This window comes from Rutidosis leptorrhynchoides, chromosome 3, assembly GCF_046630445.1.
Source record: "Rutidosis leptorrhynchoides isolate AG116_Rl617_1_P2 chromosome 3, CSIRO_AGI_Rlap_v1, whole genome shotgun sequence".
NCBI classification, from domain to species: domain Eukaryota; kingdom Viridiplantae; phylum Streptophyta; class Magnoliopsida; order Asterales; family Asteraceae; genus Rutidosis; species Rutidosis leptorrhynchoides.
This window is the reverse complement of record NC_092335.1, coordinates 363,934,191-363,951,010: the sequence shown is the minus strand read 5'-3', so window position 1 is coordinate 363,951,010 and position 16,820 is coordinate 363,934,191. Positions and strand designations below refer to the sequence as shown.

The window sequence follows — 16,820 nt, the reverse complement described above, 5'->3', positions numbered from 1 at the left end:
TTATTTAAAACGAAGTAATCATGATGTTGGGCTAATTACTAAAATTGGGTAATTGGGCTTTGTAGCATAATTGGGGTTTGGACAAAAGAACGACACTTGTGGAAATTAGACTATGGGCTATTAATGGGCTTTATATTTGTTTAACTAAATGATAGTTTGTTAATGTTAATATAAAGATTTACAATTGGGCGTCCCTATAAATTACCATATACACTCGATCGGACACGATGGGCGGGGTATTTATACCAACGAATAATCGTTCATTTAACCGGACACGGGAATGGATTAATAGCCACTAGAATAATTAAAACAGGGGTGAAATTATGTACAAGGACACTTGGTATAATTGATAACAAAATATTAAAACCTTGGGTTACACTCAGTCGACATCCTGGTGTAATTATTAAACAAAGTATTAAAATCTTGTAACAGTTTAAATCCCCAATTAGTTGGAATATTTAACTTCGGGTATAAGGATAATTTGACGAGGACACTCGCACTTTATATTTATGACTGATGGACTGTTATGGACAAAAACCAGACGGACATATTAAATAATCCAGGACAAAGGACAATTAACCCATGGGCATAAAACTAAAATCAACACGTCAAACATCATGATTACGGAAGTTTAAATAAGCATAATTCTTTTATTTCATATTTAATTTCCTTTATTTTATATTTAATTACACTTCTAATTATCGCATTTTTATTGTTATTGTATTTAATCGCACTTTTAATTATCGTACTTTTTAATTATCGCAAGTTTATTTTATCGCACTTTTATTATTCGCAATTTCATTTATCGTTATTTACTTCATGCTTTAATTTAAGTCTTGTATTTATTTTTAATATTTTACATTTGGTTTTAACTGCGACTAAAGTTTTAAAATCGACAAACCGGTCATTAAAAGGTAAAAACCCCCCTTTATAATAATAATATTACTTATATATATATATATTTGTATTTTTATAAAAGTAAACTAATATAGCGTTGAGCTTTGTTTAAAAAAGATTCCCTATGGAACGAACCTGACTTACTAAAAACTACACTACTGTACGATTAGGTACACTTCCTATAAGTGTTGTAGCAAGGTTTAAAGTATATCCATTCTATAAATAAATAAATATCTTGTGTAAAATTGTATCGTATTTAATAGTGTTTCGTTGTAAAATTTAATAGTATTATATACCACTCCGCTACCACATCACTACGCTGACATTAAAAGAAAAGATATAGAATTTGAAATTGGAGAGATGGTCATGCTTAAAGTTGCACCTTGGAAAGGCGTTGTTCGATTTGGTAAACGAGGGAAATTAAATCCAAGGTATATTGGACCATTCAAGATTATTGATCGTGTCGGACCAGTAGCTTACCGACTTGAGTTACCTCAACAACTCGCGGCTGTACATAACACTTTCCACGTCTCGAATTTGAAGAAATGTTTTGCTAAAGAAGATCTCACTATTCCGTTAGATGAAATCCAAATCAACGAAAAACTTCAATTCATCGAAGAACCCGTCGAAATAATGGATCGTGAGGTTAAAAGACTTAAGCAAAACAAGATACCAATTGTTAAGGTTCGATGGAATGCTCGTAGAGGACCCGAATTCACCAGGGAACGAGAAGATCAGATGAAGAAGAAATACCCGCACTTATTTCCAGAAGATACGTCAACACCTCCAACTGCTTAAAATTTCGGGACGAAATTTATTTAACGGGTAGGTACTATAGTGACCCGAACTTTTCCATGTTTATATATATTAAATGAATTGGTTATTTACATGATTAAGTGTTTCCAACATGTTAAGCAATCAAACTTGTTAAGACTTGATTAATTGAAATAGGTTTCATATAGTCAATTGACCACCCAAGTTGACCGGTGATTCACGAACGTTAAAACTTGTAAAAACTATATGATGACATATATATATATATATATATATATATATATATATATATATATATATATATATATATATATATATATATATATATATATATAACATGATATTATGATAATTAAATATCTCATTAGGTATTTTAACAATGATTTATATACATAAAAATGAGACTATTGAATCAAGAAACTTGAAAACGATATATATAACGATTATCGTTATAACAATGTTTTACTAATTACATATGAATCATTTTAAGATATTGTTACACTATATATAAACATGATAATGATAAGTAAACATATCATTAAGTATATTAACAATGAACTACATATGTAAAAATAAGACTACTAACTTAATGATTTCGAAACGAGACATATATGTAACGATTATTGTTGTAACGACATTTAAATGTATATATATCATATTAAGATATATTAATATATCATAATATCATGATAATATAATAATTTAACATCTCATTAGATATAATAAACATTGGGTTAACAACATTTAACAAGATCGTTAACCTAAAGGTTTCAAATCAACATTTACATGTAACGACTAACAATGACTTAACGACTCAGTTAAAATGTATATACATGTAGTGTTTTAATATGTATTCATACACTTTTGAAAGACTTCAAGACACTTATCAAAATACTTCTACTTAACAAAAATGCTTACAATTACATCCTCGTTCAGTTTCATCAACAATTCTACTCGTATGCACCTGTATTCGTACTCGTACAATACACAGCTTTTAGATGTATGTACTATTGGTATATACACTCCAATGATTAGCTCTTAGTAGCCCGTGTGAGTCACCTAACACATGTGGGAACCATCATTTGGCAACAAGCATGAAATATCTCATAAAATTACAAAAATATTAGTAATCATTCATGACTTATTTACATGTAAACAAAATTACACATCCTTTATATCTAATCCATATACCAACGACCAAAAACACCTACAAACACTTTCATTCTTCAATTTTCTTTATCTAATTGATCTCTCTCAAGTTCTATCTTCAAGTTCTAAGTGTTCTTCATAAATTCTATAAGTTCTAATTTCATAAAATCAAGAATACTTCCAAGTTTACTACCTTACTTCCAATCTTGTAAAGTGATCATCCAACCTCAAGAAATCTTTCTTATTTACAATAAGATATCTTTCTAATACAAGGTAATACTCATATTCAAACTTTGATTCAATTTCTATAACTATAACAATCTTATTTCGAGCGGAAATCTTACTTGAACTTGTTTTCGTGTCATGATTCTGCTTCAAGAACTTTCAAGCCATCCAAGGATCCTTTGAAGCTAGATCTATTTTTCTCATTTCCAGTAGGTTTATCCACAAAACTTGAGGTAGTAATGATGTTCATAACATCATTCGATTCATATATATATAACTACCTTATTCGAAGGTTTAAACTTGAAATCACTAGAACATAGTTTAGTTAATTCTAAACTTGTTCGCAAACAAAAGTTAATCCTTCTAACTTGAATTTTAAAATCAACTAAACACATGTTCTATATCTATATGATATGCTAACTTAATGATTTAAAACCTGAAAATACGAAAAACACCGTAAAACCGGATATACGCCGTCGTAGTAACACCGCGGGCTGTTTTGGGTTAGTTAATTAAAAACTATGATAAACTTTGATTTAAAAGTTGTTCTTCTGGGAAAATGATTTTTATTATGAGCATGAAACTATATCCAAAAATTATGGTTAAACTCAAAGTGGAAGTATGTTTTTCAAAATGGTCATCAAGACGTCGTTCTTTCGACTGAAATGACTACCTCTTACAAAAACGACTTGTAAATTATATTTACGACTATAAACCTATACTTTTTCTATTTATATTCATAAAATAGAGTTCAATATGAAACCATAGCAATTTGATTCACTCAAAACGGATTTAAAACGAAGAAGTTATGGGTAAAACAAGATTGGATATTTTTTTGATTGTTGTAGCTACGAGAAATATTGTAACAATTCTATACAAATCATATCCTAGCTAACTTATATTTTATTATACATGTATTCTAATATATTATGTAATCTTGGGATACCATAGACACGTATGCAAATGTTTTGACATATCATATCGACCCATGTATATATATTATTTGGAACAACCATAGACACTCTATATGCAGTAATGTTTGAGTTAGCTATACAGGGTTGAGGTTGATTCCAAATATATATATACTTTGAGTTGTGATCTAGCCTGAGACGTGTATACACTGGGTCGTGGATTGGGTCAAGATAATATATATCAATTTATTTTCTATACATCTAACTATGGACAACTAGTTGTAGGTCACTAACGAGGACAGCTGACTGAATAAACTTAAAACAGCAAAACGTATTAAAAATGTTGTAGATATATTTTGATCATACTTTGATATATATGTACATATTTGTTATAGGTTCGTGAATCGACCAGTGGCCAAGTCTTACTTCCCGACGAAGTAAAAATCTGTGAAAGTGAGTTATAGTCCCACTTTTAAAATCTAATATTTTGGGATGAGAATACATGCAGTTTTATAAATGTTTTACAAAATAGACACAAGTAAATGAAACTACATTCTATGGCTGGATTATTAAACCGAATATGCCCCTTTTTAGTCTGGTAATCTAAAAATTAGGGAACAGACACCCTAATTGACGCGAATCCTAAAGATAGATCTATCAGGCCCAATGAGCCCCATCCAAAGTACCGGATGCTTTAGTACCTCGAATTCATCGTGTCCGAAGGGAGTTCCGGAATGATAGGGGATATTCTATATGCATCTTGTTAAGGTCGGTTACCAGGTGTTCACCATATGAATGATTTTTATCTCTATGTATGGGATGTATATTGAAATATGAAATTTTGGGGTCTATTATTACGATTTGATAAATATATAGGTTAAACCTATAACTCACCAACATTTTTGTTGACGTTTAAAGCATGTTTATTCTCAGGTGATTATTAAGAGCTTCCGCTGTTGCATGCTATTATATGAACAAGATTTGGTGTCAGCATGCTTGTATAATATTGTTTAAAACTGCATTCGAGATTTATTTTGTTGTAACATATTAATATTTGTAAACCAATATGTATTGGTAGTGTGTAAGTGTGATATTTGTTAGATTATCATTTCTGGATAATCTAAGTGGTGACTTTTTAACCTCGTTGATAAAATAAAGGTTATGGTTTGTTTTAAAAATGAATGCAGTCTTTGAAAAATGTCTCATATAGAGGTCAAAACCTCGCAACGAAATCAATTAATATGGAACGTTTATAATCAATATGAACGGGACATTTCAAAACAGAAACTCAAACTTGGTCAAAGTAGTCAACTAAAGTCAACATCAGTAGGTTCATGTCAAATGTTGGTAAACATGTCAAACCTAAGTCAAACATCACATTTTAGATCATAAATGGTCAATTTCACGATCACAGTTTATCGTCATGCAGAACGTTTATGTACATGTAGCAAACTTCGCATAATAACTCATAGCACATATTTCATTATAACATGGAAAACTCCATATCATAATTAGACTCAAAATTGATTCCAGAAAGTCTGGCCAGGGTCTCATACGAGGTCTACAAGTTAGGAATCAGAAGGGGTACATTCATGGTTTGTCAAATCAGTTTCTGACCGCGCACTGATTTCGTATCGGCTATAACCGGAGCTAGGGACATGAAATTAATGCAAGGTCAGTGGATATGGTTCAAGGACAAGTCAAAATATCATATATCCAAAAATGGGAAACTTTGGTTAAGCCAATTAGTACAGTTTATTCAATCAAGTTGGATGTCCTGTTTTCAGCTCAATTCAGAAGTCATCAAAACTATGGCCCTAGTGTGCACAATGCATAAGGTTTTAGAGGTTCCAACAAACTAACCATATATCACATAACATATAAAGATTCATATCCCAGAAGAATTCATGTTAATTCACAAAACACAAACCACATAGTACAAATCAGAGAGCAAGTTGCAGATTCGATCTTAGTTTAGCTAGTCACTTTCGCATGCAATTATCCGAAGATCTAGATACAATTAAACCATGATATCTACATGAAAAGTGAAGTACTTTTTGTGTAGATTACAGATATGCAAAGCTCTAATCACAGAAATCAATACATTTTAGCATACAAGTGTGTTTTCATGCATGTGCTGGAAAAAACCACATTTTCATTCGTTTAGGAATATCTTAAGTTTTACTCAAGCAAATGACATGATATCCTAGTGTAAACTGAGTGTTTTTGAATTATATATCCAATGGTAATAAATTAACAAGCCAATTCATGACCTATCAATTTCAGATTTCTGATCAAGCAACAAAAACACAACGATAATTCAAATTGGCATAACTTGATCATACGGAAACGAAATCAAGCGAATCCAATGCCTAAAATCAATAGTTTTTCATGAGGATTCTAATTACATCATAATAATTAACATTTAGCAAAGTCAATTTTCTGTACACACAAAAATCAATTTCGGTTTTCATGGCAAACAATCAAATCGGACAAATTAACGCATCTAACATTAACCACACGTCAAGACTTGAGCAATAGAAAACAAAAACTATGAAACATTAATAAAATTCAGATTTTAAAAGTTAAGGTTTGCTATTTATACCTTTGATCGCGAAAAGAATTATATCAACGTGTAGAGGACAACGAGAATTACAAGTTTGATGTTCAAGGCTTGAGCAAAAAGTTAAATTTTGATGGTGGTATTTGTGATGGAAGTCGACGGCAGCAAGGGGGAGGGAGGGAGCCAAAAGTGTCGACTGTATGTATGTGTGTGTGTGTAGGGTTCTAATTTGCTTGCAAGTAATATAAATTAGGGCCTAAAATAGTATTAGTGGGTAATTAGTTAGTCATAAGCCCAAAATAGAAATTCAAGGGGGGGAGTGGGGTGGGTTTGGACGAACATGGCCCACCATGGTGCCCCGGGCTCTCGTTTTTCAAAAGCGCGGTATCATGGTCCTTTTCAAGTGCCGTTTAGACGTACCGAAGGCCCGAAACTCTAAACCGATCGTTAAAACGCAACCAAACGTTTAATTTATTAAAAATCCAATAAATTAAATATTTTTTAAAAAGTTAATATTTATTAAATTAATTATTAAAATAAACCCGAGCGTTTCGTTGCTCAAAAAGCAGTTATTCAGACCGTAACGTTTTTATTGTATTTCTTTATCCGAAATATATTTTCAAATTAATATTAACCCATATTAATTATCGTAACCCTCCAAGGATCAAGTATGCATTTATTACACATAAACACATAAACGTCAAGTAGTCGCCGTTAAATAAACTAACGAAAAGTTAACGGAAGTGACGGAAAAAGCAGGGTTGTTACAAACCAAGCCTAACGAACCATAGCAGAGAATTCCAAAAAATGATAGTCAATGTATCAAAACTCAAAACATTCTACCACAAACAATGAAAACTCAAAAAAGCAAACTCAACTTACTCCAAGCAAACACAACCAAGATTACAAACAGATTAACCGGCTTTGGGTAGCCAATTTTTTTTGTTTCTTTCGTCCGACCGATAAGTCATCCCATTCACCTTCTCGAAATGCACCCTTTACCTTTTCTCGAGTAATAGTTGAAGGAGCTAACGTCGGACGAACCACCATTAATAACCGAACCCAGAGCGCATGGAGGGATCAATCCACGATCCGCCAAACCTTGAAAAAAACCTATACCATTAACACTCGGCTTAACCTCTTACTCTTCATCCCTAAGCAAGTACGAACCTTTATCTTTCCTCGCCTTATTTTTTCCATTCTTTGCTCGGGAAGTCATTGGACGAAAGATAGTGGTGTGCTCTTCCAAAGAAGAAGCAACCGTCACCGTTTCAACATATTCAATAGGAGGGGCAGCAACATTTTCCATATGATATGCCTCGTTTTTCACATACAGACGTAGGCTGGATCCCTCCGGGGTCAGTTTGTCACATGGCTGGGGATCTAGGATAGGGAAGTTTCCCCGAGCTATTCCTTGTAGAGTGGACAATGGCTGGTGCCAAAGGTACACGGGATCAGGGTGTTCCCGCTAGTTTACACCTTATTTGCCATATATGATATGCCTCACATTTTAACCTAACCTACAACAATTTACAACTTACTTTGTTAATCTATTTTCTATTCAAATTCAAATTCAAATAATAATAATAATAATAATAATAATAATAATAATAATAATAATAATAATAATAATAATAATAATAATAATAATAATAATAATTGTAATTGTAATTGTAATTGTAATTGTAATTGTAATTGTAATTGTAATTGTAATTGTAATTGTAATTGTAGTAATAATAATAATAATAATAATAATAATAATAATAATAATAATAATAATAATAATAATAATAATAATAATAATAATAATAATAATAATAATAATAATAATAATAATAATAATATAATAATAATAATAATAATAATAATAATAATAATAATAATATTATTATTATTATTATTATTATTATTATTATTATTATTATTATATTATTATTATTATTATTATTATTATTATTATTATTATTATTATTATTATTATTATTATTATTATTATTATTATTATTATTATTATTACTACTACTACTACTACAATTACAATTACAATTACAATTACAATTACAATTACAATTACAATTACAATTACAATTACAATTACAATTATTATTATTATTATTATTATTATTATTATTATTATTATTATTATTATTATTATTATTATTATTATTATTATTATTATTATTTGAATTTGAATTTGAATTTGAATAGAAAATAGATTAACAAAGTAAGTTGTAAATTGTTGTAGGTTAGGTTAAAATGTGAGGCATATCATATATGGCAAATAAGGTGTAAACTAGCGGGAACACCCTGATCCCGTGTACCTTTGGCACCAGCCATTGTCCACTCTACAAGGAATAGCTCCGGGAAACTTCCCTATCCTAGATCCCCAGCCATGTGACAAACTGACCCCCGGAGGGATCCAGCCTACGTCTGTATGTGAAAAACGAGGCACAATTACAATTACAATTACAATTACAATTATTATTATTATTATTATTATTATTATTATTATTATTATTATTATGTTAATGTTAATAGTTGATAATTTAATAATACTATATGAAAGAAAACACATAGTAATTCTTTTGATGTGAAGTACTATCTTTTTAGTAAACTATGCGATTTTTTTAACTCAAGTTTTTTTTAACTATATGTTTACCCTCATGAAACAAAATCCTGAATCCACGAGTGCTTCTGAGACCATTCACTGAAATCATGATCATAAATCATAAGTTTTAATAATCAGTATATACAAACAATCAATAATCTGAATACGCGAACAACACACAAATCTATCTATATCATACTAACTAACTGTCTCAAATATATATAAAACCGGTAATACAAATGTATATCCATCCATAAAAGATATTCAGGTTTTTACTCGAACTTCTTGAACTGAAAATGAACGTATTGTTGTATTTGGGCTTACTCAATTCCAATTGGGCTCGGCCCATTGTTCAAACCGGTATTACACTGTCTGGGTAAGGCGGTCTTGCTTTTTCTATTCTTTCTCTTTTTTGAAATAAAATCAAGGGTTACAGCCAAAAATAGGCTACAATCTTACACAAATGTACCGATGTTGCTCACAAACTCATTTCCGTTCTACTGTCGCCTACAAACTTTCAAAAAGTGTACTAATATAAACAAAAACTTTCAAAAAGTGTACCAATGTAAACAAAAATGACTTGATACCGGCTAAACTGGTTAAAATCAACACGTGTCGTTCGTGGATTAGATCTTAATTCTTAAAAAAAAAATTATCAGGTCAAAATTAGTATGCAACAGGTCAAAACTATAAAATGTTAATATTAGCACATTTTTTGAAAGTTTATAGGCTACAGGAGAAAGGATTATTACTGCATCCGTATATTTATGTAGGTTTGTATACCTATTTTTGCTTTAACCCTAAAATCAAACCGAATCAAACCAAAAGAAAACAAAAACACAAATGGATAACGGTTTCAATGATCGAGTGAGTAAACTATTCGGGTCCATTACACCATCTTCATCAACAACCAACGCCCCATGGTCTCTAACTAACGCCCAAGTCGAAAGAAAGAGTGATGACTTATATAGATACAGAAATAAATATAGAGGAGATGACGATGAAACCCCTGTTTCTTCTTCATTTTTCAAAAATAATTTGTTTAATAATCGCCAAACTGATGGCGATGGTGATGGTGATGGTGAAGATGATTGCGATGACATTCGCTCTTCAATTGGATTGGATCCAACTCTTGATTACGAGGTTAGGTTTCTAATTTCAGTTATCATCCATGTTTTAATACGTATATGATTAATTAAATATATAATATAAATTATATTGGCATATTGCTTCTGTTTGATTATTGATGACTAGATTATAAGTTATACTGTAACTTATAGCAATTCTATGTTAGTCTTTCATTAGAAATGTCTAGGGTAAGAAGTTGCTACTAAAAATGTAAAATGAGGTAAAAGAACGTACAAATAGGACATCTAGGAAAATCAATAAGCTGATATAGGAAATATTGAAAATATACCCTTTCGGTTATTTCAATCTTCCGTTAAAAGCTAATTCGGGTATGTTTGACTAAGGTACTAGTAGTCAGTGGCGATTCCAGAATGCAAACTCAATGGGGTCCTAAAGTTTTTTTCGGGACTAATTATATTTAAATGCTATTTTTGTGGTTGTTTACTTTCAAAAAACTACAAGCTCGGAAAATATATTGAGTACCAGTAGTTAAATATAGTAGTGTCCTATACATTTTAAAGGAAAAACTATAAATTTCGAAAAAGATATGGGGTCCTCCAGTTAAATTTAGGGGTGTCCTAGACAATTTATAGGGTATTTTCAACTAATAATTTTTAAACTAGCGGTGTCCCCTGACCCCACAGGACATTAAGTAAACTCGCCACTGCCGGTAGTTTATAGTTGAAGTGAAAGCTTATATTTGAAGCGGGCAGCTGAAACTTATTATTCTATACAAGTCTACCAAACAAGGTTAATAAGCCTTATAAAACATAGGTTTAAGGGGTGTTTGGGTGGGCTTATTGTGTAAGCTTAGTGCTTATAAGCAAATAAGCTAGAAGTTTGAAGCTTATACTGAGCCTCCTCACAAATAAGCAAATAAGCTCCATAAAATGGGCTTTCTAAACACTAACTTTTTTTCATAAGCTAAGCATATAAGCACTAAGCTTCCATTAGCTCTCATAAGCTTTATTATGCCAAACATACCCCTCAACTTCTAACTTTTTTTAAATATCCTCATATATTCGTTAGGCGTGTTTTCATGCCAAACATATCCTTTGTCTATCAAATAATGCTAGTAGCATATTTTGCTTGTAAAAAGAACCTCAGGCAGTAACTTCATCTTGTGGTTTGGCATTTATAATCAGCGTTTTACTTATTTCTGTTATTTTGAGCTATTTATTTTTATTTGTATGTTATTTTATCTACCCGCCCACCAATGCCATTGGATAGTAAATGACTAATTCTCAAACATGCTTTTGCTTTTACACAAAACACTTAACTAGTAGTTAAGATACGATGTATATGCAGGTGCAAATCTACGTCAAGCCATGGTGGGTTTATAGACTTACCTTATGTTTCAATTTGATTTGTGGAATATATAATATATAGTACAAGTATATATAGTATTTTGCAATTGACTCGCCTAATTGTTAAGCTCGGACCATTTTAGTTGCTTGATTCAATGGAGACATGCTCTCTAATGTGTTATTTAAATCGAACATTCGGAAACTTTGTTTTGTTATTCATGATTGACATTGTTAAATTAAAGAAGATGAAGTTGTAACTGGTGGACTATAAGGGTTTAGTTCAAGAATAAATACATCAAACCTTGGGCTGCTATGTTTAGTACTCTGGGCAAATTTATTTTTGGTTGTTATAATTAATACTCTGGGCCCAATTCGTTTACATCGTTCCAGGTTAAGGTTTTTTTATTATTATTATTGTTATTGTTATTGTTATTGTTATGTTATTGTTATTGTTATTGTTAATTTTTTTTTTTTTTTTTTTTTTTTTTTTTGCAAAGTGACATTAACTAATAAAAACCCAAATCTGACCGATTAAACCTTATAAGGGCCCGGCCGATTAATCTTGATTAGCGATTTTTACAACCTTGTGTTTGATTCATAGGAGACAATCATTTCGATGTGAATATGTAATCAATCTAGTTAAGAAGTTAACATGATATTAGTTGGTTCTATGTTTTTTTAGCTCTACCATTTAAGTTTAAAATTTTAAATTCAGCATCCAACTTCCAACCAGACCCGAACCTATTCCCAACCCATTTGATTAGCACCCAACCCGTTACCAACCATCCGATTTACTAATTTCTGCGCCTCATGTAAAAGTGGATCCTCAGGAATATTTATTCTAGATTCGCCACTGTGTATATGCATATGCAACCCGATTTGATTAAATTTTGTAATCTAACGAACTTCATATGATTATAGGAAGAGGAAGATGCATATGATAAGATAGCAGAAGGTAGAGAAAATGGTGGCGATCGTCTATTTATGAAGGATGTTACTCATCACGGGCCTTATTTGAACTCTCATAATATTCTGCCTACCTCAACGTATGATGTGAAAAAGGATCCCCGCGCAAATCATGATGCTGCAAAAACAAGGCTGAAACAAGATGATGATGATGATGATGATGATGAACCCATGTTAAATGAAGAAGAATCTTTTGTGTCAGCTTCAGTACGTGATAATGGTATAACAATCAAGTCAATACTAAAAAGGAAAAACAATGACGTGGCACAACCACGAAAACTGGTTAGGTTTGACCCGAATTGTAAGAACCATGATGACCATTTAACAAATACTGCAATTCCAGTACCCGAAGTATCGGAAAACATGCGTAGCGTTCCTGATTACATTATGAATCCTTCAAAGTACACACGATACGAGCTTCACGATTCTTCTCACTACGGGTCAAATAGTGAAGCTTATTTGGAGTTTTTAGAGCAACTTAAAAACCCAAAACATGTAGAGTTAGAGCATAAATCTGGTGAACCGTCTGTTGTTTTGCCTATATCGGTAGCTTTTATTCCGAGAAAAATGAGAGGTGATGCGGGATCGGAAAACGAGAGGCGAGTTAAACAGTTGACTACTCAAGCGGGATCTAGTATTGGCATTGCTGTTGTAGAGGTACAACAAGGTGAAAGTGAGATGCAAGAAGACGAATTAATTGTAGATGATGTTTGTGTTAGAGATAAGTATCAGAAGCCAGGTCGTCGATATAGGTCTAAAATGGAGGAAGAAGATGACAATGTTTGTTAATTTTGTGCGTTTTACGGTATTATTTGTATCTTTGTTTAGACACTTATTTTTTGTTAATGTAGAATGTAGAATATAAGAACGCCTACTACATGTAGTTACATTATTTACGAAGTTAACCGTTTTCTTGTATTATCTCGTGTTTTTAAAAATATCTCATTGCTGCGCGTATGTTTTTCTCAGCTCCTGTTTCCTTGATGCACAAAGAAAAGTTTTTGGCAGCAGATAAATTTTCATCTGCAACAATTTAAAGCAAATGTGGTGATGCATATTTTCAAAGAAACCGAAGGTAGGAGTGTTCAATGTTTAGTTTCATAACCAATGGTATCCCCACACCTTGTGTGTGGGGCTTCGGGTTTAGGTCATGGGTTCGAGCCTCACTCTGCCCATCCTATTAATCAATTTGCCTGAAAGATGAAGCTCCAGATTGATTCCAGGGGGTTTTCTCCCGGATTCAAACTCGGTTCGCCTGCCCTTCGGGATGGTTTAAGGATCTGGTTCCTGCAATGTGATTCGGGTTTCCTCCCGAAAGCGCGTGCGTGCGTGGCAAATGAGAGTATTCGATGCCGACTACTTGCCTTTAAAAAAAAATTGTTTAGTTTCATACCGATTAAACCTGAAAATCGGTTTTACCTAAACAAATTTGAATTTGATTTTTGATTTGATTTTCAGTTCAGTCTTCACTTCTACTTTTTCGAATTCGGTTTAACCGAAAATCGAGTTCAACTCATAATGTATTAATTTATTCAGCTCAACTTGTCTTTCTGATGCATTTGGTTCTTTGAATTTGAAGAATCGGTCTCTCACCTGCTATCATTGCTGTTGGTCGCATAAAGTTTGGACGAGTCTATTTTCGTAGTAATATATTCGCTGGATAATCCCCTCCTCGTTGGCTAGTTTCTTGTACGATTGGTTCGTGGGTATTGGGATTGGGGATTAAAAATTTTGGAGTATTGTCGGACCCCTTACAATTTGGGTTTTTTGGACTGCTAGAAACAATGCTTTATTTATAGGGGAAGTCCTGTGTTGAATGACTTTGGTTCGTCTCAATCAGCTTAAAGTGTTTCAGTAGGCCTTGTCTTCAAAATTATGTCGTAGCCATTAATTTTACATTTGGGAGGCGCGCATGAGCTTTGGACCGTTTCTATGTAGTTTTGTTCACGATCATTCAATGTGTATTGAGTTAGGCTTCTTGTACTAGTGGTAGTATGATGTGGTACTGTGGTAGTGTATTTTTTTTTTTTTTTGTTGCTCTTGTATCTTTTGTTTTCGGAAAGAGGTTTACTCTTTACCTTGGATTGGATTTTATTTATTCTTCGTTTTTCTAAAATAATAATAATAAATAAATAAATAAAATAAACTTTTTTCTTTTGGCAAAAATAACGATAACTTAAATAGAGAACCGATGTAGTTTTCCAATGAAAAACGCCCTCAACAAGTTTTATAAAAAGCCGGGGGAAAACGGGCAAGCTCGTACAAAGCAACTATCTAATCGAAAACTGTCTATAACCGAGTCTCTCCTAACATTCCACAAACCTTAAAACAAACTAACCGAACAAAACCGATAACTACATAAAAACACGTAACAACATTGATTGATTAACATTAACACCACTACCTTATTTGTACTATATAACTTTTTTATGAAATGAAATTAATATGAATGAATCGAATTTTAAATGTATTTTTATTTGTATAACTTTTAAATATATAATCTATCTATCTATCTATCTATACATTATATAAAGCACGTGATAATAATCTTACGTGTCAACTTCTCCTTTATTCCTGCCACGTGTCAACTTATCCTTTATTCATGCCACATGTCAGTCTATCAGTTATTTTCATATATTAATTGAACTATTCGATATCCCAATTTAATTTAATATACAAATTTTATTACCTAAAATATCATATTCTAATACCATATAATATTATATTAATATTAACATATGTTATAATCATATTAATAATGGTAATATTATAAATTATATTATTATTATAAAATTATTTTAAATGATCATAAATAATATTATTGAAAACTATTTACAATTTTTTAATATAACATTTATATAAATGGTCATTATGGAAAACTATTTACAATTTTTTTTATTGTAATAAAAATTATAAAATAGATATTTCTTTATTAACATTATAATACTATTTATGACTGATAATTTATATAATATAAAATTAATATAGAGTTTCCATGATAGTGCTCCAAATGAACATATATTTAGGCACAATATCCTTTCAATATGTAAAGTTTTCAGTTGCAATTGTTCTATTTTCAAGTAATATTCATTTAAATAAATAAGTGCGAAGACTGAAGACGCAAATAAAGATTTGAAGACGCAAATGACCAAAAAGCTCAAATGTACAAGATACAATCCAAGTGGTTCAATTTATTGATGAATAACGTCTAAAAAATGACAAGAGTACAAGCCGCGAAATGCAAAGTACAAGATATCTAAGCGTACAAAAAGACGTTCGAAAAACTGGAACCGGGACATAAACCGAGTAACAACGTACAACTCAACAGAGCTAAAATTACAAGTCAACTATGCACAAGAATATAATATAATATATATAATTATATAAAATTATATATATTATATTATAAATATTAAAATATGTTGGCTGCCCACGTTTTGAAATCAATTGGAGCTGGAAACCAAGCCCATGCAAGTGCATGGCAAATACACTAAAACCTCATGCACTTGCATGGGGATCAATTTCACAAAATGTCCTATAAATAGCTCAGTATTTAGCCGAGTTCATTACACCTCTTCACACCCCTTTTTCTTTCTTTCTCTCTATGTAATATATATTTATAATTAAAATTTTAATTTTAATTTAAGTTTAATAATAATTGGGTTACTGCAAGAAATGTTTTACGGGTTTTAAAGTCGGAACTCTGTTCGTGTAACGCTACGCTATAAATAATCATTGTAAGCTATGTTCTTCCTTTTTAAATTAATGTCTCGTAACTAAGTTATTATTATGCTTATTTGAGCCGAAGTAATTGTGATGTTGGACTAAATATTAAGACGTGGTTATTGGATTTTGTACCATAATTAGGGTTTGGACAAAAGACCGACACTTGTGGACATTGGACTATGGACTATTAATAGATGGGGGCAGGGGCGGTTTTTAATGGGGACAGGCGGGGGCAGCCGCCCCCGGTGAATTTACAATTTTCAGTGTAAATTTTTTGAATTTTTCGACTTTGCCCCACTGGATTTTTTTTTTGGCCCCAAAACCTACATATTTTGCCCCAAAACCTTTAAATCTTGCCCAAAAATATCCAAATTTTACCCAAAAACCTTCAAATTTTGTCCACAAATGTTAAAATTTTGTCCCAAAACCTCCATAATTTGCTTAAAAACCTCCATTTTTAGCCCCAAAATTTCCATATTTTGCCCAAAAAATTGCCACGGTTTTTAATTTTTTTTTGCCCCCGGTGACTTGGAATCCTGGTACCGCCACTGGATGGGGGTATTGTC

At 31.7% G+C, this 16,820-nt stretch overlaps 1 protein-coding gene across 1 annotated transcript; it reads left to right on the top strand.

Moving 5' to 3' along the window:
- Positions 1–9,970: 9,970 nt before the first annotated feature.
- LOC139901241 (uncharacterized) lies at positions 9,971–13,363 on the top strand. Its single transcript, XM_071883968.1, has 2 exons — positions 9,971–10,270; positions 12,484–13,363. The coding sequence occupies exons 1-2, from the start codon at positions 9,971–9,973 to the stop codon at positions 13,315–13,317; spliced, it is 1,134 nt and encodes a 377-aa protein (XP_071740069.1). The 3' UTR covers positions 13,318–13,363.
- Positions 13,364–16,820: the final 3,457 nt, after the last annotated feature.